Source organism: Orcinus orca, chromosome 20, assembly GCF_937001465.1.
Source record: "Orcinus orca chromosome 20, mOrcOrc1.1, whole genome shotgun sequence".
Taxonomy (NCBI): Eukaryota; Metazoa; Chordata; class Mammalia; order Artiodactyla; family Delphinidae; genus Orcinus; species Orcinus orca.
The window spans coordinates 57,930,669-57,956,937 of record NC_064578.1 but is presented as its reverse complement, the minus strand read 5'-3'; the positions used below and the strand labels follow the sequence as shown (position 1 = coordinate 57,956,937).

The 26,269-nt window shown below is 43.0% G+C and overlaps 3 protein-coding genes across 7 annotated transcripts in view; 2 read left to right on the top strand and 1 right to left on the bottom strand.

Annotated features, from left to right (window-relative positions):
- Positions 1 to 26,269, top strand: part of LOC101284368 (zinc finger protein 211-like) — a 274,839-nt gene that overhangs the window by 84,100 nt on the left and 164,470 nt on the right. The window lies entirely within an intron of this gene.
- The window catches only part of LOC101283876 (zinc finger protein 551), a 270,119-nt gene that overhangs the window by 171,143 nt on the left and 72,707 nt on the right, over positions 1 to 26,269 (bottom strand). The gene's annotated exons all lie outside the window — the stretch shown is intronic.
- LOC105748734 (zinc finger protein 551-like) lies at positions 8,080 to 22,302 on the top strand. Its single transcript, XM_049703299.1, is given in 5 exon segments — positions 8,080 to 8,100; positions 9,618 to 9,708; positions 15,372 to 15,696; positions 18,011 to 18,137; positions 19,407 to 22,302. Coding segments are annotated over 3 exon segments (1,575 nt in total). The 5' UTR covers positions 8,080 to 8,100; positions 9,618 to 9,708; positions 15,372 to 15,663; the 3' UTR covers positions 20,822 to 22,302.

The following is a 26,269-nucleotide window of genomic DNA, read 5'->3' as shown; positions in this document are numbered from 1 at the left end:
CCTTTAATATGGGACTGCTCAAGAGCTCAGTCATGTCTAAATTCTCAATCTTCACTCACATTCTATTGTGATTTCATACAGTGTCATGACTGTAAATAGCACTATAAGTCCCAAACTTGCAAGTGTACATGTCCATAACATACTTTACTTTGAAACTCCACAGTTATCTGTATAGTAGACCTTTTCTTGGAATTCTAGTAGACATCACGAACTCAACATGTTAAAAAAAATTTATCCTGAGCTTTTTTCCAATCCTTCCTGGTCATAGCTTTCCCTATCTCAGTTGGTGCCAATTCCGTTCTTCCATTTGCTGAGGCAGGCCAAAAATCTAGATATTATCCTTGATGCATTCTTTTTCTGACACTCCACATGCAGTCATAAGAAATCCTATTGGCTCTGCTCTCAAAATTTATCCAGAGTTTGACTACTTTCCATAACCACTTCTGCTACCAGCCTGGTCAGAGCTAACATCCTTTCTTACCTGGATTTCTTCAATAGTAGTCTCTATGCTCCCACCCTTATTCTTCTGCAGTCTTTTCTCAGCTTACCAGACAACATGGCCTTTCAGCGGATGAGATAGAAAATGTCAGTCTTTTGGTCAAAATTCTGTAATGACTACCATTTTCCTAAGAGAAAATTCAAAATCCTTACCAGGACCCTTTGGAGTTTCATGTTCCTTTCTGACCTCTCTCTCTGTTTTGTTTGTTTATTTGTTTTTGTTGTTCTTGTTGTTTTGGCTGCACCGCACTGCTTGTGGGATCTCAGTTCTCTGACCAGGGATTGAACCCAGGCCCCCTGAAGTGGAAGTGTGGAGTCCTACCCACTGAACAACCAGGGATTTCCCACTGACCTCATCTCTTAAACTTTCTGCCTCACTCAACTGGTTTCATGTACATGGGCACCTGAGTTTGCCTGGGACATGACATGACCCTGGCTGTTTCTTTTGCTTGGATCATATGCCCAAAATATTCACATGGATTATTCCTTCACCTCTTCAAGTGTTGTCTGAAATATCCAACTGTCAATGAGATCTTCCCTTACTAACATTTAATATTGCATCTCTTCCACTAATTGGGCTCCTTTTTTCTCCTAAGGTACCTTTATCTTATTACATGTTGTATATTTTATTTTTTTAAAGTACTTTTTAAAAAATATATTTTATTTAATTTAGTTTGGCTGTGCTGGGTCTTAGTTGCAGCATACAGGATCTTTGTTGAGGCATGCAGACTTCTTAGTTGTGGCATGCAGACTCTTAGTTGCACGTGCAGGCAGGATCTAGTTCCCCGACCAGGGATCAAACCCAAGCCCCCTGCATTGGGAGCATGGAGTCTTACCCACTGCACCACCATGGAAGTCCCTGTTTATTTTAATTATTATCAAATGTCCACCTTTCTTAGCTATCTTGGTTCTCTAATTATGAGTCTAATTTCCTGACATAGCTCACCTACTGAGAATAATGTGACATAATTTAGGTGCTTAACACATATTTATTGAGGCAGCGAATATGGGTTTGACCCCCTTCTTCATATTCATTTCTAAGACTCTGGCAGTTTTTACTTAAGTGGTTTTTTCTTTTCCTCTCCCTTCCAGGCTATAATTTTGCAAGGTTTTCCAAAATGAAAACTGAATAATATTTAGGGGAAAAACTCCTCAGATTGGCCTTAAACAGAGCCAGACCTTTTGCACAGATTCCTTCTCTCACTACTCAGACCTCACCTGTCATTTTCACCTGATCTTTTCAGGTATGTCATATTTGGTGGTACCCAGCATTATGTCTTATTTCAGAACAATTTGCATATGCTTCTAATATTTAACCATGATAATACTTTTTGAAAACCTGTAATTTTGGAAGGAACAAAAGTTGTACATGAGGTGCCATACTGCATATTTATCTATGAGTGATATCAGATATTGAGACAGTTTTGGTATATTGGAAGTCCGTAAGCTTCTCCTAATAATAGATATATATTTGCCTGCAAGGTGTTTTAATTGAAACTCTATTAAAAGTTGTTATTTTTGATGTCTGAATTTTTTAAAAAAATTATCTTATATTAGAATATAGTTGATTAACAATGTTGTGTTAGTTTCAGGTATACAGCAAAGTGATTCAGTTATACATATATATGTATCTATTCTTTTTCAAATTCTTTTCCCATTTAGGTTGTTACAGAATATTGAGCAGAGTTCTCTGTGCTATATAGTAGATCCTTGTTGGTTATCTATTTTAAATATAGTAGTGTGTATATATCAATCCCAAACACCCAGTTTATCACCACCACCACCACCACCCTGGCCACATTTCCCCTTTAGTAACCATAAGTTAGTTTTCTTAATAGGTGAGTCTGTTTTCTATTTTGTAAGTAAGTTCATTTGTATCTTTTTTTTTTCTTAGATTCTGCATATGAGTGATATCCTATGATATTTGTCTTTCTCTCTCTGACTAACTTCACTTAGTATGGTAATCTCCAGGTCCATCTGCGTTCTGAAATGGCATTGTTTCATTCTTTTTAATGGCTGAGTAGTATTCTATTGTATATATGTACCACATCTTCTTTATCCATTCTTCTATCAATGGGCATTTAGGTTGCTTCCATGTCTTGGCTGTTGTAAACAGTGCTGCAATGAACATTGGGGTGCATGTATCCTTTCAAACCATGCTTTGCTTCAAATATATGCCCAGGAGTGGAATTGCTGGATCATATGATAATTCTATTTTTAGTTTTTTAAGGAACCTCCATACTGTTCTCCATAGTGGCTGTACCATTCTATTGGGTTGGCCAAAAATTTCATTCCGGTTTTACAGAAAAACCCTAAAGAACTTTTTGGCCAACTCAATACATTCCCACCAACAGTGTAGGAGGGTTCAATAACAGTCTGAGTTTGATGACCTGGTGGTAATAGAAGTGAACACTGGGTGAGAACTGTGAAATAACCCACAGAGTTGGGTCTTCTCTTCCCTACTTTACACCTCTGCCAGCATGGCTGACTAAGGTCAGCCTCTCCCGAGGTTGAAGGGATTCAGTATTTTTAATTTTGCTAAGGAAAAATGATGAGAAAGGATAATATTATTATAATCCAATGTGATATTATCTGAACATGAGAGGTTTTGAGATATGTTATGCTCCAGAATAAACGGATAACAGAGCAAATGGAAAACAGACTCAACATGACTAATTATTAATATAAAAAAATTTTAAATAATAGTACAGAATATTAAAAAATCCTAGAAAAGTGAGGAGGGTAATAGGAAAAAAACCCACAAGAACTAATCAAACAGCTACAAATGGACTGACTCACAGCTGAAATCATTTCGTCTATAATCCTGCTCCATCTCCCTCCAGCAACTGTTTATGCTAAGACAAACTCCAGAAGTCGTATCACTACATCCCTAAATACTTAAGTAAGGGAATTCCCTGGCAGTCCAATGGTTAGGACCCCACACTTTCTCTGCGGAGGGTGTGGGTTCAATCCCTGGTCAGAGAGCTAAGATCCCGCAAAACATGTGGTGTGGCCCCCCAAAAAAGAAAAAAAAACCCTTAAGTACATGTATCTAATAGACAAGGACTTTTTTTGTTTAACTTAATTGTAGTATTTTATCATATGTAACTATAAACAATAACTCTTCCATATTATCCAGTACCAAACAGTATTCAAATATTCCTGAATGTTTATATTTTGACAGGTTCATTTAAAGAAACATGAAATCATTTCTTATTTGTTATTATATTTTATATCTCTTGATTTTATAATCTTCTATGGATAACTCCCTTTTTAAAATTATTTATTTATTTATTTTTGGCTGCGTTGGGTCTTCGTTGCTGTGTGCAGGCTTTCTTTTTAGTTGAGGTAAGCAGGGGATATTCTTTGTTGCTCTGTGCAGGCCTCTCATTAAGGTGGCTTCTCTTGTTGCAGAGCACAGGCTCTAGGTGCGCGGGCTTCAGTAGTTGTGGCACATGGGCTCAGTAGTTGTGGTTCGTGGGCTCTAGATCGCAGGCTCAGTAGTTGTGGCACACGGGCTTAGTTGCTCCACGGCATGTGGGACCTTCCCAGACCAGGGCTCGAACCCACGTCCCCTGAATTGGCAGGCGGATTCTTAACCACTGCACTACCAGGGAAGCCCAATAACTCCCTTTTATACATTAATTATTTTTGTTTGAAAGAGATCATAATCCATGTAGAATTTTCTGATACTCTGATTTGGCTTACTGTATTCTCATGATGTCTTTTAATGTGACCTCCCATGCTTAATATTTCCTGCAAAAAGGTAGTTATTTTAGAGATGAGATCAGATTCAGAATTATTCATTTTTCTCTTTTGTAGGATTATGATCAATGTAGTCAGTGTGTCAACTGCACCTGAGTCACTCTGTAATCTAAGAGCTTTAGCAGCCATTGATAATTATTGCCTGTACCATCAATGTAGGTCATGGTTCTACCCTCCCTTTTCCTGTATTAGGTGGAACATGTTTTTTACAGACAAGAAAGGTATTGGAGGAGAAGTGCAGATAGAAAAAAAATATGCAAAAATATCTGGATTCGGGCTTCCCTGGTGGCGCAGTGGTTGAGAGTCCGCCTGCCAATGCAGGGGACACGGGTTCATGCCCTGGTCCGGGAAGATCCCACATGTCACGGAGCGGCTAGGCCCATGAGCCATGGCCGCTGGGCCTGCGCGTCCGGAGCCTGTGCTCCGCAATGGGAGAGGCCACAACAGTGAGAGGCCCACGTACCACAAAAAAAAACTGGATTCTTTTTATCTCTCCTTTCTCAGTGTGATGATTTGATCCTTTGCCATTCTCCAAACTGAGGGTTTTTTTTTTTTTTAGTAGTAGTAAACGTAAAGGATTTTTACAAATTTATTCTTTAATCCATTGTAGATGCAGTTGACCCTTAAACTGTGGGGGTTAGGGGTGTCGACCCCCTACACAGTCAAAAATTTGAGTGTAACTTTTGATTCCCCCAAAACGTAATTACTAATAGCCTACTCTTGACCAACACATATTTTCTATGTTATATGTATTTTATACTTAAAGGTAGAGAAAAGAAAATGCTGTTGAGAAAATCATAAGGAAAAGAAAATACATTTACAGTATTGTACTGTATTTATGGATGGCCAACAGGCATGTGAAAAGATGCTCAACATTGTTAATAATCAGAGAAATGCAAATCAAAACCACAATGAGATATCCCTTCACACCTGTCAGAATGGCTATCACCAAAAAGACCACAGGATTTCCCTGGTGGCGCAGTGGTTAAGAATCTGCCTGCCAGTGCAGGGGACACAGCTTCCAGCCCTGGTCTGGGAAGATCCCACATGCTGCGGAGCAGCTAAGCCGTGCACCACAACTACTGAGCCTGCACTCTAGAGCCTGTGAGCCACAACTATGGAGCCCATGTACCACAACTACTGAAGCCCGAGCGCCTAGAGCCTGTGCTACACAACAAAGAGAAGCCACCAATGAGAAGCCCGCACACCTCAACGAAGAGTAGCCCCAGCTCGCTGCAATTAGAGAAAGCTCATGTGCAGCAAGAAAACCCAATGCAGCCAAAAAACAAAACAAAACAAAACAAAAACCCACAAATAGCAAGGATGTGGAGAAAAGAGAACCCTCCTATGCTGTTAGCGGGAGTGTAAATTGGTGCAGCCACTGTGGAAAAGAATATGGAGGTTCCTCAAAATAACTAAAACTAGAACTACCATATGATCCAGCAATGCCACCCCTGGCTATTTATCCAAACAAACAAACAAAACCCCACTGGGCTTCCCTGGTGGCGCTAGTGGTTGAGAGCCTGCCTGCTAATGCAGGGGACACGGGTTCTAGCCCTGGTCTGGGAGGATCCCGCATGCCGCGGAGCGACTAGGCCCGTGAGCCACAAGTACTGAGCCTGCGCATCTGGAGCCTGTGCTCCGCAACAAGAGAGGCCGCGATAGTGAGAGGCCCGTGCACCACGATGAAGAGTGGCTCCCGCTTGCCACAACTAGAGAAAGCCCTCGCACGGAAACGAAGACCCAACACAGCAAAAATAAATTAATTAATTAATAAAGTGTCTCAGGTTGATGTGTTTAAAAAAAAAACCCACTAATTTGAAAAGATACATGTACCCCAGTGTTCATAGCAGCATTATTTACAGTAGCCAAGATATAGAAGCAACCTAAGCGTCCATCAAAAATGAGTAGATAAAGAAGATGTGGGATATATAAATGTATATATCTTTGATATATGTATTATATATATTATGTGTATATATTTAATAGAATAGAATACTACTCAGCCCTAAAAAGAATGGAGTTTTGCATATGCAACAACATGAATGGACTTGGAGTGTATTATGCTTAGTGAAATAATTCAAAGAGAAAGGTAAATACTGTATGATATCACTTATATGTGGAATCTAAAAAAGAAGACAAACTGGTGAAGATAACAAAAAAGAAACAGGGACTTCTCTGGTGGTCCAGTGGTTAAGAACCTGCCTTCCAATGCAGGGGACTCAAGTTTGATCCCTGGTTGGGGAACTAAGATCCCACATGCCACGGGGCAACTAAGCCCGCTCATTGCAACTACTGAGCACTTTAGCCCACGTGCCACAACTGCTGAGGTCTCAAGCCACAACTAGGACTTGATGCAGCCAAAAATTAAATCACTAAAAATATGTTAAAAAGACTCACAGATATAGAGTACAAACTAGTGGTTACTAGCGAGGATAGCGAAGGGGAGGGGCAAGATAGAAGTAGGGGATTTAGACGTACAAACTACTACGTATAAAATAGGCTACAAGGATATATTGTACATAAGGAATATAGGCAATATTTTATAACTGTAAATGGAGTATAACCTTTAAAAAGGGTGAATCACTATGTTGTACACCTGAAGCTTATTGTAAATCAGCTCTACCTTAATTAAAAAATAAGATAATGTGAAAAAGAAATTCATATTTATAGGTATAATAATTCATGTGTTAATAATAAAGCAGCAGTATGATTGCTTCATGATAGTCTAACCTATACACTAATGAATGAATGATCATAACATTTTTATGGCATACAGTATTACAGTTCTATTCATACGAGTTACCTGTGATGACAGGTTGATATGCAGTTTCTCCAATTAAGAGAAAAGGAGAGAGATACTATATAATAATATAATTCTTTGAAAGCAAAGTTATAAAACAGTAAAAAACTAACACATTATTAATTTTATATTAAATATCACTCACCTTAATCCTATGTAAGGATGGGCTATCCACTTCAATACAAGTCTTTTTTTTTTTTTTTTGGCTGCCCCACGCATCATGTGGGATCTTAGTTCCCTGACCAGGGATTGAACCCATGCCCCCTGCAGTGGAAGCGTGGAGTCCTAACCCTTGGACCGCCAGGGGATATCTCAATACAAGTCTTGAACACAGTGTTCTACATGATGAATACTTAGGCAATGATGATGATGACACAAAAATTCTCATACAGTTCTTACCATACAGTTATTAGATTTTCACACAAAGACACACACACATACACAACAGATAAGTTTATTAACTGTAAGTCATGATGATTATTTACTGTTCACTAAGTGGAAGTGGATCATCATAAAGGTCTTCATCCTTGGTGTCTTCATGTTGAGTAGGCTGAGGAGGGGGAGGAAGAGTAGGGATCGGTCTTGCCGTCTCAGGGTGGCAGAGGTGATAGAGGTGGAGGAGGTGGAAGGGGAGGCTGGAGAGGCAGGCACGCTTGGTCGAACTTCACAGAAATACATAATTTCTGTCCAACTTCTTTACTTTTTCATTTCTTTAAAAATGTTTCTGTATGGTACCAATCCTTCTTCCACTGTCTGCCTTAGTTTCAGTGCCCGTATCATACAAGGGTCCATGTTGTAAAAGAAGTCAAAAGCAGTCTTGAATAGTCAGAACCCTTCTGCTAGATTGTCTAATGTCAATTTATTTTCAGGCCCTGATGCTTCTACATCATCTTCCTCGTCGTCTGGCACTGGTTCAGAAGCACTCGTCTCCATCAGGTCGTCTTCGTGAATTCCTCTGGTGTGGTGTTCAGTTAGCTCTTGAATTTCTCCAAGATCCACATCTTGAAACCCTTCACCTTCACACCCTTTTTTTGGTCAGATCCACAATCTCTTTCCTGGTTTCCTTGATTGGCTTTGTTTTATTTATTTATTTATTTTAACTTATTTATTTTATTTTTGGCTGTGTTGGGTCTTCATTGCTGCATGCGGGCTTTCTCTAGTTGCAGCGAGTGGGGGTTACTCTTTGTTGCGGTGCACAGGCTTCTCATTGTGGTGGCTTCTCGTTGCAGAGCATGGGCTCTAGACACATGGGCTTCAGTTGTTGCAGCACGTGGGCTCAGTAGTTGTGGCGCACAGACTTAGTTGCTTTGCGGCATGTGGGATCTTTCTGGACCAGGGCTCGAACCTGTGTCCCCTGCATTGGCAGGCAGATTCTTAACCACTGCGCGACCAGGGAAGCCCAATTGGCTTTGTTTTAAATCCTGTGAAGTCATCTGGACACAGTTTTCTCCAGTATGAATTTATTGTTTCAAGCTTTATGGTTTTCACAGCTCTTTCTATAGCAACAATAGCATCTTCAATGGTGTAAACCTTCCCAACTTCCATGATGATTTCTTTATCAGGATTCTCTTCCATAGCATTGATAATCTTTCTATAGAGTACTGTATGTAATGAGGCTTACAGGTTCTAGAGACTGAATTAGAGGCATGTGTTTGGGGGCAAGTAGACCACTTTAAGGCATTTGGTGTTGAACTCATTGGCTTCTGTGTGACCAGGGGCATTGTCCAATTTAAAAGAACTCTGGGGCTTCCCTGATTATGAGGATGCAGCATGATTTATTCAGTCTCCCATTGATAGATACTACGTTGATTAATCTTTTTTATTATAAAACAATCGATACTAAATAGCTTTGTTATTACAAAAGACTTGCTCTTGTTGTTAAATTAAAACAATTTGCTATGTGAGCAAATCAATTTTCTGGTAGATTCAAATAAAATCAGTCTCTAACATACTTTCTAAATTGATGGAGTAGTTTCTACTAACATTACTTTGCATATTATCTTCATTCAGACTGGGTTGGGATCCTTGGAAATTCCTCACTCTTTATAGCTTTGTAACTCAAATTGGGGCATGGATTGAGACCTCTGTGGGTCAGTTGGTCTTTGCTAGCAAGTTGGTTCTTTCTCTAAAGGGATCATCTACCAATGGCATGTTTTGGATTGAATGATGCTGGAAGTCAACATGTCTTCTGTTTACACAGAAAGGGTATGGAGCTTTCCCCCAGCATGACTTGCTTCCTGAGTAGTTTCTAGGCCATTAACCTTTGTCCCAGTACCTCTTTGGGGATCAAATTCTTAGCTCCATCCACTGAGTACATTGGCTTCTCCTATTTCCTCGACTGTATCCTGAAACTCCTGGTATATATTAACATTCCTGTGAGAGTAGCGAGGAGCAGAAAGAGAAGTATGGGGGCGGGGGGAAACATATGCATATCTTCCTGGGATATTCCAGATAGATTGAGAGGAGATATCGTCTGTATCTGTGATATTGATGTAATGTGTTTGAGCCTTGCGGTCTGGGCTAATGACTCTATTGTCTTTGTTCTTTACAGATACAAGCAGTAAGTCCAATACATTCTCAGCAATAGACCTTCTTCTGGACCTTCCTCTGAAGCCAGAACCACATGCACCATCCTGATCCTGGTGAGCATGTTTGGCTTTTTTACTTATTCACATCTATTTTGTCCTTTTAGATGGCCCTAGTTGTAAACCCAAACTGTTGGCTGATGAAAACGTTTCTTCACTTGCGTCTTTGTTTCTCAACATTTTGTCCCTTTGTGCTGGTTAGCAGTGAAAACCCTGTCTCTAAGTTCTGGTTGTGTGGTGGGTAAGGCAAACACCTTTTTTCCAAATACGGCCTCTGAGCTCTAAGTTCCCTCCAGGACATTCAATCGTGTATTTAATAAATTTTTCTTTTTATGTTTATAGTCTTATAAACTATGTCAGTTATTCTGTTGGGAATTTTGCATCCACTATTGAATAATAATTGAAATAACTCATAGTAGTTGTAGGACACAAAAGAAACTGTCGAGGAAAGGGGAACCCTTCCAAGGCCGAAGAGTGGGCTCTTGTCTTACACTAGGAAGTGAATTGTCCGAGGAGACACATGTGCTGACAAAGCAAGAGACTTTATTGGGAAGTGACGCCCGGGCAGAGAGCGGCAGGGTGAGGGAGCCCAGGAAGAACTGCTCTGCCATGTGGCTCACAGTCTCAGGTTTTATGGTGATGGGATTAGCTTCCAGGTTGTCTCTGGCCAGTCATCTCGCTTGGCCCATAGTCTGACTTAGGGTCCTTCCTGGTGGCTCACACATCTCTCAGCCAAGATGGATCCAGTGAGAAGGGCTCTGGGAGGTTGGTCGACTCCTCCCTCTTTTGGCCCCTCCCCATTAGTTTTCGGGTTAGCTTTCTGCTGCCGCACCTTGTTCCTTATCAAAACCTCCTGTTGTGAGACAGCTCAGGCAAGCAGGCCTGGCCAAGGCAGGTGGTTTTGGTCACCAGTTCCCTAACGAAACTATTGTGTAAATAGTTATTCAAAGATGTTACTCTAAAGTAACGTATGGCTTTTTCAGGTTTTGGGAGTTTGATGGTAGAAATCCCATGCTGATTTGAATTTTTTTTTTTTTTAATAACCCCAGTTCTTTGATTATTAAGGGAAGGGCTCTGAATCTGCTCCTTTATCTTTTTTTTTTTAATTGGAGTATAATTAGTTTACAATGTTGTGTTTCTGCTGTACAAGTGAGTCAGCTCTATGTATACATATATCCCCTCCCTCCCTCCCTCCTAGGTCCCGCCCATATAGGTCATCACAGAGCACCAAGCTGAGCTCCCTGTGCTCTACCCTGTGCTATACCGCTGGTTCCCACAGTTATCTGTTTTACACATGGTAGTGTATTCATGTCAAACCTAATCTCTCCCAGTTCATCCCACCGTCCCCTTCACCTTCTGTGTTCACACACCCATTGTCTATGTCTGCGTCTCTATTTGTGCCCTAGAATTATGTTCATCTGTACCATTTTTTTAGATTGCACATACATACATTGATATACAATATTTTTTTTTCTCTTTCTGATTTCACTCTGTATGACAGACTCTAGGTCCATCCACATCTGTACAAATGACCCACTTTCATTCCTTGTTATGGCTGAGTAATATTCCATTATGTGTGTGTGTGTGTGTGTGTGTGCCACATCTTCTTTATCCATTCATGGATAAAGTGTCAGTGGACACTTAGATTGTTTACATGTCCTGGCTATTGTAAATAGTGCTGCAATGAACATTGGGGTACATGACTCTTTTTGAATTATGGTTTTCTCAGGGTATATGCCCAGTAGTGGGATTGCTGGGTCATATGGTAGTTGTAGTTTTAGTTGTTGTTGTTTTTTTGTGTGTGTGGTATGCGGGCCTCTCACTGTTGTGGCCTCTTCTGCTGTGGAGCACAGGCTCCAGATGTGCAGGCTCAGCGGCCATGGCTCACGGGCCCAGCCGCTCCGTGGCACGTGGGATCTTCCTGGACTGGGGCATGAACCCGTGTCCCCTGCATTGGCAGGCGGATTCTCAACCACTGTGCCACCAGGGAAGCCTGTAGTTTTAGTATTTTAAGGGACCTCCATACTCTTCTCCATATAGTGTAGGAGGGTTCCCTTTTCTCCACACCCTCTCTAGCATATATTGTTTGTAGATTTTTTGATGATGGCCATTCTGACCACTATGAGGTGATACCTCATCGTAGTTTTGACTTGCATTTCTCTAATAATTAGTGATGTTGAGCATCTTTTCATGTATTTGTTGGTCATCTGTATGTCTTCTTTGGAGAAATGTCTATTTAGGTCTTCCACCAATTTTTTGATTGGGTTTTTTTTGATATTGAGCTGCTTGAGTTGTTTGTATATTTGGAAGATTAATCCTTTGTCAGTTGCTTCATTTGAAAATATTTTCTCCCATTCTGAGGGTTGTCTTTTTGTCTTGTTTATGGTTTCCTTTGCTGTGCAAAAGGTTTTAAGTTTTATTAGGTCCCATTTCTTTTTGTTTTTATTCTCAATACTGTAGGAGGTGGGTCAAAAATTTAGGTCTTTAATCTATTTTGAGTTTATTTTTGTGTATGGTGTTGGGGAGTGTTCTAATTTCATTATTTTACATGTAGCTGTCCAGTTTTCCCAGCAACTCTTATTGAAGAAGCCATCTTTTCTCCATTGTATATTCTGGCCTCCTTTGTCATAGATTAGGTGACCATAGGTGTGTAGGTATATCTCTGAGCTTTCTATCCTGTTCCATTGATCTATATTTCTGTTTTTGTGCCAGTACCATACTGTCTTGATTACCGTAGTAGCCCTGTAGTGTAGCCTGAGGTCAGGGAGTCTGATTAATTTTTTGTTTTAATTCTGTGAAAAATGCCATTGGTAATTTGATAGGCGTTGTGTTGAATCTGCAGATTGTTTTGGCTAGTATAGTCATTTTTACAATATTGATTCTTCCAATCCAAGAACATGGTATATCTCCCCATCTGTTTGTGTCATCTTTGATTTCTTTCATCAGTGCCTTATAGTTTTCTGAATACAGGTCTTTTACCTCCTTAGGTAGGTTTATTCCTAGGTCTTTTATTCTTTTCGTTGCAATGGTAAATGGGAGTGTTTCCAAAATTTCTATTTCTGTGCATTAATTTTGCATCCTGCTACTTTACCAAATTCATTGATTAGCTCTAGTAGTTTTCTGGTGGCATCTTTAGGATTTTCTATGTACAGTATCATGTCATCTGCAAACAGTGACAGTTTTACTTCTGCTTTTCCAATTTGTATTCCTTTTATTTCTTTTTCTTCTCTGATTTCTGTGGCTAGAACTTCCAAAACTATGTTGAATAATAGTGGCAAGAGTGGACATCCTTGTCTTTTTCCTGATCTTAGAGGAAATGCTTTCAGTTTTTCACCATTGAGAATGATGTTTGCTGTGGGTTTGTCATATATGATTGTTATTATGTTGAGGTAGGTTACCTCTATGCCCACTTTCTGGAGAGTTTTTATCATAAATGAGTTTTGAATTTTGTCAAAAGCTTTTTTTGCATCTATTGAGAAGATCATATGGTTTTTATTCTTTAATTTGTTAATATGGTGTATCACATTGATTTGTGTATATTGAAGAATCCTTGCATCTCTGGGATAAATCCCACTTGATCATGGTGTATGATCCTTTTAATGTGTTGTTGGGTTCTGTTTACTAGTATTTTGTTGACGATTTTTGCATCACTGTTCATCAGTGATATAGGTCTGTAATTTTCTTTTTTTGTGATACCTTTGTCTGGTTTTGGTATCAGGGTGATGGTGGCCTCGTAGAATGAGCTTGGGGAAGAGTTTGAAAAGGATAGGTGTTAACTCTTCTCTAAATGTTTGTTGGAATTCACCTGTGCAGCCACCTGGTCCTGGACTTTTGTTTGTTGGAAGACTTTTAATTACAGTTTCAATTTCATTACTTGTGATTAGTCTGTTTATATTTTCTAATTCTTCGTGGTTCAGTCTTGGAAAGCTGTATGTTTCCAAGAATTTGTCCATTTCTTCCAGGTTGTCCATTTTATTGGCATAGAGTTGCTTGTAGTAGTCTCTTATGATCCTTTGTATTTTTGCAGTGTCAATTGTAATTTCTCCTTTTCATTTCTTTTTAAAAATTATTTATTTATTTTTGGCACACATCCTTCTCTCTAGTTGTGACAGGCTGGCTTGAGTGTGTGGCTCAGTAGTTGCAGCGTGCGGGCTTAGTTACCCCACAGCATGTGGGATCCTAGTTCCCCAACCAGGGATCGAACCAGCATCCCCTGCATTGCAAGACAGTTTCTTTATTTTAAAAAAATTACTTAATTTATTTTTTTGGCTACATTGGGTCTTTGTTGTTGTGTTCAGGCTTTTCTCTAGTTGCAGCAAACAGGGGCTACTCTTTGTTGTGGTGCTTGGGCTCTAGGCGCACAGACTTCAGTAGTTGTGGCCTGTGGGCTTAGTTGCTCCGCGGCATGTGGGATCTTCCTGGACCAGGGATCGAATCCCTGTCACCTGCATTGGCAGGCACATTCTCAACAACTGTGCCACCAGGGAATCCCGTTTGCTCTTTAGTTCTTCTAGGTCCTTGTTAAACATTTCTTCTATTTTCTCAATTCGTGATTTTTGATCATCTTTACTATCATTATTCTGAATTCTTTTTCACATAAGTTGCATATTTCATCTTCATTTATTTGGTCTTGTAGGTTTTTACCTTGCTCCTTCGTCTGTGACATATATTTTTTTGTCATTTCTTTCTTTCTTTTTTTTTTTGATGAGTGGGGCTGTGTTCCTGTCTTGCTGGTTGTTTGGCCTGAGGTATCCAGCACTAGAGTTTGTAGGCTGTTGAGTAGAGTCAGGTCTTGGGGAGCTCAGGTCTGACTCCTCATTCCTCCAAAGGATGTTCTTGGAAGATGTCTTTCTGCATGTGTTGATTCTTATCTGCCTCCAGCTCAAGATAATCCCTATGCCAATGTGGCATATTTTGGTCCCCTGCCTTTGTATCTGATAAATTCAGCAGAAACACTCTTTCTCATAGTAAGAGTTGCTTCTTTGCAGGGAGAGTCTTATCATCTCATCAACTGAGGATCTGAATGTTTTCTCTGTGGGGTTTATCTAATGTATTCAGTCTTCAGAGGCTCTGTGTAAGCACTTAGTGACTTACCTAGATGGTCCTTTGAATAGGGCTCTATTACGTGGAATATAAAACCTGTTGTTTCCCCAAGAAAATTATGAGCTTTGTAATGTTTTCTAAATCAAGATCCCAAAAGTTTTCCTTGGTGCAGTTATTGTATTTTTTCAAGAATTCACATATTTTGGAAATGTTTTTAGTGCTTATGAAGTCACACAATTGTTTGTGCATGCACATGCACTTGTAGGGAGTGCTTGTCCCTTGTCAATTTACATGGTATTTTTAGTTAGAACTTCTTAGCATCTTTCATACCAAATGATTTATATACATGTAGATTAGCAAGTCACTGTCACTAAATCATTCTCACAGAAAGTGGGTGTGATCTTTGGCAGCTCAATTCAAGAGTGAATACCTCAAGGGAGTTCCCTGGTGGTCCAATGGTTAGGACACTGTGCTTTCAATGCCAAGGGCGGGGGTTCCAGCCCTGGTTGGGAAACTAAGATCCCACAAGCTGCAAGCCATGGCCAAAAAAGTAAATACCTCAAAATATCCTTAAAGATTTTATATCTTCATCTATTTAAACTCATTATGTAGATAAAATATACAGAGGAGTTTTATTGAATGCTTTAATTCAGTGTTTTATTTACTCTTTAATTCAGTGTTTTATTCACTGCTGTGAGAACTACATTGACCAGAGGACCCTGAGCCATCAAATTCACGTCAGCGTGGAGCCAATGAAGGTCCAGGACTGGGGCATTTCCATGTGTGCCATCGTGTCAAGGCGGGATTTCCGGCATTCTCCTAGTGGCAGTCTGTTTCCTACTCAGAGGTTCCACAGCTCTGTGTCTGGTCCGAGGTGACCAAATTAAAGAGGAGACACGACGAAGAGGAATTGTCCTTGCTGTACAGAGTCGAATCTGAAGCACTGGGTTGCTCCACCCACAGACTCCGATGGCGGCGGCAGTGCTGAGGGACACGCCTCAGGTAAACGCTCGTCCTCCAGGCCCTCACCACCCTCACTCCACCAGACAGTAAAGCCCCGAGTGTGGGGCGCTTGCTCCTGTGTCCGCAGTCCAGGCTCCGGTGTCCAGGATGGTGAGGCAGCCATGGGTGGGGGCCTGGGGCCCTGTTTCTGACAGACAGTGTGATGGTGCGTGGGAGAGTGTCACAGGTGGAGGAATCAGCAGGTGTATGGGTTTGGAGGTCGGAGGATTCGGGAAACCTATTTCTTTAGGGAACAGAGCATTGAGATGGAGTGGCCCCTGGATTGGCAGGCTCAGGGGGTTGTTTCTTCATTCTGAAGGCCCTGGGAACCATGGGGAATTTCAATAAAGAAGACGAAATTTTCCAAGAGGATTTTTAAAGGAAGAACAGACTGGAGAGGTTTGATGACAGTGAAGCACAGGGAGACTGAGTCCTTGTGCAAGTCACATAGCCGCTAAGAGTCAGCACTGAGGACTGAACCCCAGAGTTTAGACAGCCTGAGGTCTCTTTGCTCCAGTGGTGAGCAGAGCTATAATGGAGACCAGAGCCCACTGAGCTCCAGCATGGTTGCCTGCCTCCACTGACCTCTGCCCAGTGGTTCCCATAACAGTTGAAGTGCTTTTAGAATCTACACAAGTAAGGGGTGAGGGTGTCCCAGGGTCTCACTGATCATGACCCTATGCATGTGGTATCTGGGGTTGTGGTATCATGGGACCATTCACCTGCCATTCTCCCAGCTCTTAGTCTGGGACCCTGGAGAAACGTCAACAGAGGCTGGAGGTTATATGGAGGTGTTCCCAATTCCAGAAATTAGTAAAGTCGTCAAGGGCATAGGCACCAGTATGTGCCAGATGCTTGAAGGTGAGGCCAAGCTGGGAATATTCAGGGAAATGTAAGTCTCCTTCTGATGAGAACAGAGTTAGGGAGGCAGGACTCAGGCCTGGAATGTCTCCCTGAGAAGTGGGTGTTGATTTTGGAGGTGGTAGGAGCAGTGGGGGAGTTTGGGTCATAAATGGAGGTGAACTTACACATGCCTTAACCTGTTCCATCTAGTTGCAGAAAAGAAAGGTCTAGAAATTTGAGACAGAGTTCAGCATTAGACACACATGGGTGGTGACTGCTTGGTGGATTGGGTGGGGCTTTCTGTCACGTTTAGGAAGGGGAATTCTTGTCCTGGTGGTAATATTATTAACAAATCAGGAAGAAGAGAGTAGATGTCAATTCTGGGTGTCTTTCTTGGGCACCAGCTTGGAGGAAGTGGTCTCTCAGACATAGGTAAAAGGTTTTAAGAGAGGTGGCCATTGAGGGAGGAGAGGATAATCTAGCAGCCACAGTTTCCAAGGGAAGAGTGGACATGAGGTGAATGCAGAGGCCTAGGAGTAACTGAGGCAGGATGACCCTGAGGATTGGGCTGCTGCTTATTCACCATTCTTGACTCACCAGAATTTTGTGGTGACCTTTTGTGGATCCTCCAAGGCTGGTTGATGAGCTTAGGGATGAATAGAACACCTGTGAGTTACTCGGCCTCATGTTACAGGCGGAATTATGACCCCCTAAAGTCTTATGTTGAAGTTTTAATCCCCAGTAACCCAGCATGTGACTGTGTTTGGAGATAGGGATTTTTATTAATATGAACCCTCATCCAACATGTCCAGTGTCCTTGTAATAACAGGAAATTTGGGCTCAGACACAGAAGAAAGACCAAGTGAAGTCACAGGGAAATGACAGCCATCAATAAGCCAAGGATTGAGGTTGTAAACGCAACCAACCCTGCCAACACTTGAACTGTCAGAAAATGAATTTTTGTTGTTTAAGCTAGCCACTATGTGGTACTTTGTTGTGGTAGCCTTAGCAGGAGGTGGGGTCCTGCAGAGGTCTGTAGTAGCAGGGCACTCTCAATGCTGTATGATGAGTAACAGGGAGACAAATGGAATCCCTGTGGCTGTGGGGATGCTTTTATGGCGTGCACAGATGCAAGAGATGCTAAGAAAGATGTGCACACAGAGAGGGAGCATGAGCTGATGATTCTACATCTTTGGTATTAGGGACTTAAGAGTGCAGGGTGAGTCTACATTTGGTTGTACCTGGGAGGTATGCTCTGGGGTATCCCAGGGATATGGCCTGGCTGGGGGCTGGTGGGGCCCTGCAGGCAGGACCATGAGGAGAGAGTGACATTAGTGGCACCAGGACCTGGTGTCACCTCCGAGTTGGAGAGCTTGGGAGGAGGGTAAGCTTGGGGTAGATATGTTAATGATGGGTTGTGGGTCCTTGGGAGAGAGGCTTTTTGTGATTTCATCTCTCCCCATCATGGCAGGGTAGTGTGACCTTTGAAGACGTGGTAGTGTACTTCTCCTGGGAGGAGTGGGGGCTCCTTGATGAGGCTCAGAGATGCCTGTACCACGATGTCATGCTGGAGAACTTTGCACTTGTGACCTCACTGGGTAAGGCCCTCACACCCATCCCAGTACCTTGAGCTAGACTCTGATCTTCTCACAATTGAACAGTAGGTTCTGTCTCCTTTCCCAGTTCCCTGGCTGGGTGCTGTGGTCGACAGGGCTGGGCTGAGCGACTGCCCTCTTCTTGAACCTGCAGCCACTGGTGTGCTGCCCCAGTGAGCCTGATGGATCACACCTTACTTGCCCTCTCCCTGGCTGGGTCCAGATCCATGGCTCCTGCCCAGGTTTTTCTGTCTCCTTTCTGTTGACATTCTTCCTGTCTGTGCCAGCAGTTGCCATTTGATAATATGTTGACTACATTTGGGGACGATGGGCTTTTATTTTTTGGCCATGCCGCATGGCTTGTGGGATCTTAGTTCCCCAACCAGGGATTGAACCTGGACCCTTGGCAGTGCAAGTGCAGAATCCTAACCCCTGGACTGCAAGGGAATTCCCATGGGCTATTCTTATAATATGCAGAATTGCTCTGGGCCAATGCTAGTCCATCACCTGTCCTGTCATTGCCTTAGGACTCAGGTCCCAGGCAGTTGTTCAACTGGGGTTCAGAAAGAAGAGTGCTGGGATGGACATGACTCCAGCCATGGCGAGACGGGCTCAGAGCAGGTCTCTCTTTGGTGAATGGCAGCTGACGGAGGGCATGACATCAAGACTGTATTCAGATCATATGGAACCTGTCCTGTGTCCACCAGTGTGTTGATGGTGATGCCAGTGACCACACCTCATTTCTACCTTTCCTGCCTTACTGTGGACACTTCTATAACTTCTGATTCTTCTCTGGGTCCCTGGCTGTCCCCACCTTTCTACTTTCATGTGTCACCTTTTCTCTACTGTTTCCCCTACAATGTTCCCCAAGATTAGGTCCCACATAATGTATTTCAAGGCATGCACATATCATTAAATAGACTGTGAATACCACGTAGTCAGTTGCAACCATATCTTCCTGGGCCTGGATACTTGAACATAGCACTCAAATATCAGCAGCAGCCAAGGCCCTCCTGAAGGGTGTTGGCAGAGAAGTGAATTGGAGATATTTCTTCCTGTGCTGCATGCCACCCTGACAGCCTCCATCTTGCAAGGGCTCCCTACTTCTTAGGGCTTTCAGAGTCCCAGTACTGCAAAGTAGCTCTTTCATCAACCTCATACTGAAAACAATCCAATGGCCTCATTCTTTGGTGTGTCTGACACATTTGTGTTGGGGCTGCCCCACCACCACCAAAGACAACACGCATTTCACCAGCATTTCTGTGCTTTCAGGTTGTTGGTATGGAATGGAGGATGAGGAAGCATTTTCTGTGCAGAGTGTTTCTGTAGAACAAATGTCACTGGGCAAGACTCCAACTCCAGATCCATCCATTCAGAAGACTCACCCCTGTGAGAAGTGTGTCATGGCCGGGAGAGACATTTTGTATCTGCCTGAGTACCAAGGATTGCATCCTGGGCAGAAATCATACACCTGTGAGGCATGTGGAAAACAATTTTGGTTCAGTCCAAACAGTCACCAGCACCAGAAGCACAATGATGAGAAGCCATTCAAAAGGGACATAGATAGGGCCTCATTTGTGACAAGCTACAGGTTCCATGTTTCAGGGAAGACCTTCACCTGCGAAGAAGTCGGGAGGGACTTCCTGGCTATGTTGAATCTTCTTCAGCATCAGGCCACTCTCAAAGGGGCAAAGCCACACAGCAGCTTCAGGTGTGGGGAGTCCTTTCATAGCGGAAAAAGTCATTACAAGTATAGTGAGTATGAGAAATTGTTCAGCTATGAATACACACTTTTTCAGGATGAGCAACTTCACACTAGAGAAAGTTACTATGACTGTGAGAAACCCTTTAACCAAAGCTCCATCCTTATTAATTGCCAGAGACCTGACACAGGAGCAAGGTCTTATGAGTGCAGTGAATGTGGGAAATCCTTTAGCCAAAGCTACAGACTCATTCAACACCACAGAAGTCACACTGCAGCAAGGCCTTATAAGTGCAATGAATGTGGAAAAGCCTTCAGCTACAAATTAAGACTTGTGCAGCACCTACAAATTCACACTAAAGTGAGGCCTTATGAGTGTGGCGAATGTGGGAAGTCCTTTAGCTACAGCTCCACTCTCATTAAACACCAGAGAGTTCACACTGGAGCAAGGCCTTATAAGTGTGGTGAGTGTGGGAATTCCTTTAGCCAAAGCTCCAACCTCATTCAGCACCAGAAGATTCACAGTGGAGCGAGGCCTTATAAATGTAGTGAATGTGGAAAATCCTTCAGCTACAAATGCAAACTTGTGCAGCACCTGCGAATTCACACTGGAGAAAGGCCTTATGAGTGTGGGGAATGTGGGAAATCCTTTAGCCACAGCTCCACTCTTAATCAACACCAGAGAATTCACACTGGAGCCAGACCATATAAGTGTGACGAGTGTGAGAAATCCTTTAGCCAAAAGTCCAACCTCATTCAGCACCGGAGAGTACACACAGGAGAAAAGCCTTATGAGTGTGGGGAATGTGGGAAGTCCTTTAGTCAAAGCTCCCACATCATTCAACACAGAAAACTTCACACCAGATAACCTCATGAATGCAGTGACTGGGAGAAAATCAGTTACAGCCAATGGTCTGTAATTAAACAAGTTCACAGCCTGGATAAAATTTATTTGTGCAGCAAAGTTGGGAAAACCTTCATCTAAAGGTCTCTGAGACCTACAGGGAACATGGGTTTTCAGTGTACTAGAACTAGAGTGTTTTTGTGAGGGAACCATCTGCTTGACATTGAACCTTATACAGCTGAGCATCCAGAGTAGGAAGGTTCCCCAGGAGTTCTAGGTTTGTGGAAAGCTATTAGGATCCTCTTTGCATATTCTACTGCTGGCTCTGTTGCCTGAATTATGTTCCTTCCAGTTTCTGTGGCAGAAGCCTCACCTCTACCACTTAGTAGTTTCCAGGTTCCAGTAGTATGTATGTCCCTTGCAGTGATCAGGGAAGGCAGATGTCTCTGTCCCATTCTCTACAGAACAGTAAGGAGGAGTAATTTTCAAGGGAGGAAGCACCTCTAGTGCCTCTGAGAAGTATAAATCAGTTCCCTTTTCCCAAGGATATCACATAATGCTGAGCACTACTGTGGGGAAGCTGTTCCCCGGGTACTGCAAAGGAATCACGTGCCTTCATGTCTAGAATTGGGTTTTCTGGTGTTGGTTGTAAGACAGGGGTGAGGCTGGAACCTAAATTCACACACAGTGGATGTGATTCATATGCACTGGAGGAGGCTGTGGCAGTGAGAGAGGTGTGCCTCTTCTAAACATGCCTCCACAAATATTCAGTAACTGTGGCTACATTGTGTTGGATGAGGTGTACATGCCATAGCTGTGTACTTCCTGTAGCTGTGGTCATTGTCAGAGCATATAAAGCTTTGTATATTTGTGTAGCCTCTGGGCTGCTTGCTCACTCTAAGGATACTGCTGCATGGAGAAGAAAATGAAAATAGACAGAAGGGAGATCTTGAAGCCCAGAGATACAGTTTTTGTGACCTAGCAGCTGTTCCTGCCAACTCAGAAATGATCTTTATGAATGCCCTGTTGGAGGGCTGCCTCCCAAGCTTTCTAAACATCTGGTTATGAAAAAAAATGGGGAATTAGATTTCTATTTAAACAAATTCTTACAAAGGTTTATTGACATATAATTGATTTAAATTGTACAGTATGGTTAGTTTTGACATAGTGTAAAAACCATGAAACCATTAAAAATAATGCTGATGGTTATCATATCTGTAATTCATAGTTACTTCCCTTGTATTTTTGGCCACACCACACAGCTTGTGGGATCAAGCCTGGGTCGTGGCAGTGAAAGCCCAGAATCCTAACCCCTCGGCTACCAGAGAATACCCTTTTAAAATCTCTTGTTGCCCTCACAACTACTGATTTACTCTTTCACAGTAAATTAGTTTGTTTCATAGAATTTTTTTAATTTTTAAAAATTGTTTTCCCTCCATGCTGCATAATTATTTTCTGATTCATAAATGTTTGCTTATGTAAATACTTCATTCTTTTTATAGCTGAGTACTATATCCTGTCTAGATGAACCACAATTTGTTTACCCACTTTTCTGTTAATGGCCATTTTGGCTTGTTTCCAATTTTCGGCTGTTACAAATAAAGCCTTATGTATATACACAATGGAAAGGCACAGGCGATGAAGCCTCTTTGTTTTGTTCATGTTAGAGGTAACTTGTTGCATCTCGCCACACTATATTACTGAATTATGTAACACATAAACCTCTTCAGAGTCCATTTCTAAGATGTAAACCTTTCATAACTCCAATATCAGTGCTCAGACATCCCACTTTAAAGCTTTTGTGTTTCATAAATCTCTTAACCTCTAGGTAGGTAGTTATTACATCTCTGAAGTTCCCCAATCATTCCACTAGAGTTTGCAACATGTTTGCAACATTCTATATGTGGTTTGTTGGGTCTCTCAAACTATTTAACATGCTGACCACCCCGCCAATTTGAAGACATTAGGGTGCGCAAGTTGAAGTGTCTTGATGGTGCACATCTGTGGCATTGTTTTTACTACCAGAGCTCCACACAGCCAGGAAATTTTTCAGGTACTGTATGTGCAAGAGTGTGAGGAACTGTCCTTCCTACACCCTAATGCCCAACCCTTCTGGTGTAAATTTGCAAAGGAAGGGTGAACCCGTGGAACACCCCCATCCTTCCTTGGACCCTAACAAAGGCAGAGCTTCAAGGTCCATGCTCCCTGCACCCACAACCTCACTGTGGCATGCCCCCAGGGTGCCCCTCCAGGCTCTGTGAATAATGTTTCTCAAGCTTGATAGTTTCGAAGTGCTTCCTACCACCTCTTGCAGTTCTCTTATGATGATAATAGGTAGGAAACACTTCAAAAAACTAAGATTTAAAAAAAAAAAAAAAAACTAAGATAACTGCAAGTGGTGGCCCAGCCACAGTGTTGGTTGGCCCTGGTGTAGGTATAAGTGTCTTTTCCAGGTGAGCCTTGGGCATTCCCAGCTGAGTCACTACTGCCACTAGGCTGGGAACCAGAACATACTAGCCTCAAAGTGACTTGAAAGGAGTGAAAAAACCTGTCACTTCACGTGGTACTAAAAAGTACCCCCTCCTCAGAGAGCACTCCACAACTATAAGCAGAAAAAAATCACAACCTGTATGTAATTTTTTGTAAAGCACAGTAAGTGCACCAAGGGAAATATTTGAACCCTGACTTTTGCAAGACTTTAACTGTAGTGGTAAAGTGGAATAGAATCCGACATAAAAACATAGGAAACTTCTTATGGAATATTTCTATTATTGTCACATTAACAGTATTTTTAATCACCCTAGAATGTTTTCTTTAAAACACTCTTCACCCTGTAATAGGTATAAATCCACTTCACTTGGGAAACTTGGAATTTTAATAAACATTTGTTAAGAGAAATATCCCTAAGCAAATCACAATATCTTTGGCAGGATGCATAATAAATTGATGACAAAGTTTAACTTCAACTCCATCCAGTGATATCTTTGAATGAGGAGGAAGGGGGATTGGGAAAGTACAAGGGGAAAAAAACGTACGTTTTTATATGTTTGCTTTAAAAAGTGCTCTGGGGAGTTGATAGATGGATTTAGTCAGCCAGGATTAGCTAGGGGAAAACATCTAATCCCTGAAAACTGCTTGGTGTCAGGGAAGAGTCATCAAAAGATGCTGAGATCTGAGAAGTAACCCCACACATGGCTGTGTTGAATTTCCTTCAGCCCTCAAAATTTCTTAACTTTCACAGTAGAAACTTGGAAGGGAGAATAAGAAAAAAGCCAGCTTCATGAAACTGGCCCAAAATGGGGGAAATGCACATCAAAACATTTATTTGTCGCTTTTAAACACACTTACTTAAAAATCCCTACTGTGTGTGCCACACATTATTGTAAAAAAATAATTTTAATTATTTTTAATTATGAAAATTAATAAAATGTTTAATAGGATAAAAGTTTCTAAGGAGAAAGTCTGACTTAGAGTAACAAGTGCAGGGGATTGGGCTCTAAATTAAATTTTGGGGGGTGGTGGGAAAAAGCCTCATGGGTAGGGCTTCCCTGGTGACATAGTGGTTGAGAATCTGCCTGCCAATGCAGGGGACACAGGTTCAATCCCTGGTCCGGGAAGATCCCACATGCCAGGGAGCAACTAAGCCCGTGTGCCTCAACTACTGAGCCTGTGAGCCACAACTACTGCACCCACATGCCACAACTACTGAAGCCTGTGCGCCTAACAGCCCCTGCTCCACAGTGAGAGAAGCTACAGCAATGAGAAGCCTGTGCACTGCAAGGAAGCCTAGCCCACGCTTGCCATAACTAGAGAAAGCCCACGTAAAGCAACAAAGACCCAACACACAGCCAAAAATAAATAAATTTATTATTTTTTTAAAAGCCTCATGGGTAAAGGATGTTCCAAACCCACATTTGATGAAGGTGAGGGCATGAGATTTGGGGGGGTGGGAGGAAACACCATAGTAACATGCCTGAGGCCAGAATATACTTTCAGCTGTTCAAGGAAAAGAAGGCCAGTGCAGAGGTCAGAGATGTCACTGGGCCACAGATAAGACATTGTTCCACTGCAAGGATTCAGATTTCGAAGAAAAGATTTATATTTTTGGCTGGGGTCATCATACTTTGAGAGCACATCCTGTCAAAGGGAAGCACACAATAGGGAGCCCAGCTCACCAACCGTTAAACGCAGGAAGGGGCGAATTGCCATGGGGAAGAGAGGGATGCCCCATTACCCAGAGGTGGTGGAATAGGCCCTGTGGCAGCACTGCCAGCCGCGCACCCGGGAGTTACGCCCCACAGCAACGGATCGTCAAGCAACGCTCAGAGAGGCATAGCCCCAGGAGGAAGCCGGGTCCACAAGTGAGTTCAAGCTGTAAGTGACCACCAGATCCCGCAATTCACGTGAATTTTCGCAGTTGGGGCGTTGTTCATAACTTCACCAGCAGAGGGACCCCACCGCCAAGAGTCAGACAAACTTCGTTGGCGGGAAACACCCCCCCCCAACCCCAGAGGCCGTGGGTCAGGAGGTGCGAGGAGACCTCTGAGGAGTCATAGGGTTTGAAGCCAGGGTGTGCAGCACGACCTTAGGAACCAGCCGAACAGCCCACAGTCGCCCACGAGTTCCCGCCTCCCCCGCGACGCAGAGCGCACACTGCCCGCCGGCCACAGTGTCCTGGCTGCGGGAGGGAGAGGTGGGGCCGTGTCCACCTACCGGAACCTCACGCGAGCCCACTGCCTAGACCGTGGGGCCCTCCGTGGGCCTGCCCGCACAGCCTAGTCTGGCCCGGTTCCCACCTCCAGACCCGGGAGACCCGCTCCAGCTCCCCTCAGCAGCCGGAGCAGCCCCGGTGGAGGCTGGTCGTTCTGGCCGGGCAGCCGCGGCCTCTTCCCCGTTAGTCTGCAGGTACAATCTCCGGAGGAAGCACGAGGCGCGCCCGCCCGGCACGACCGGGACGATCCCGCCAGTCCCGCCGGCCTCCCGGAACTCGGCTGCAGGCACCGCGGCCGAATCCCATCCCCTGAAGATGTTGCCCGAGCTCCGGAAGGGAAGGGACTATATAAACGTGGCTGCCAAATGGCGCCCGACAACCGACGCCAAAGTCAGCGGGACGGATTCGGATCCCGGACCGACGAGGGCACACCGCCGGCCCCCCGGGGTGCTGGACCTAGTCCGGGCCTACCTCGGAGCGCATCTCTCAGCCCGGGACCGTCACTCGGGCTGCCCAGAATGGCACCAGCGAGTTCCCAGGAGGACTTAGAAAAATTCTGCAGCAGGCAGTGTACACCGAAAACCATACAAAGATTCATGGAGAACAACGGGTGAAATTTTTTTTTTCTTTTTTTGGCTGAGCCGTGTGGCTTTGCGATCTTAGTTCCCGGATCAGGGGGATGAACCCGCGTCCTTGGCAGTAAAAGCGCCGAGTCCTAATCACAGGACTGCCAGGGACTACCCGAATATTTTAATTCTATCATTTTGAGCAGAGGTCTTTCTAAAGAAAAAAAAAAAAAAAAGCTCAGAAGACATGAAGGAAATAATTTATAACTTGACCACATAGAAGTTTAAACAAAATCTGTCTCTGCATTGACC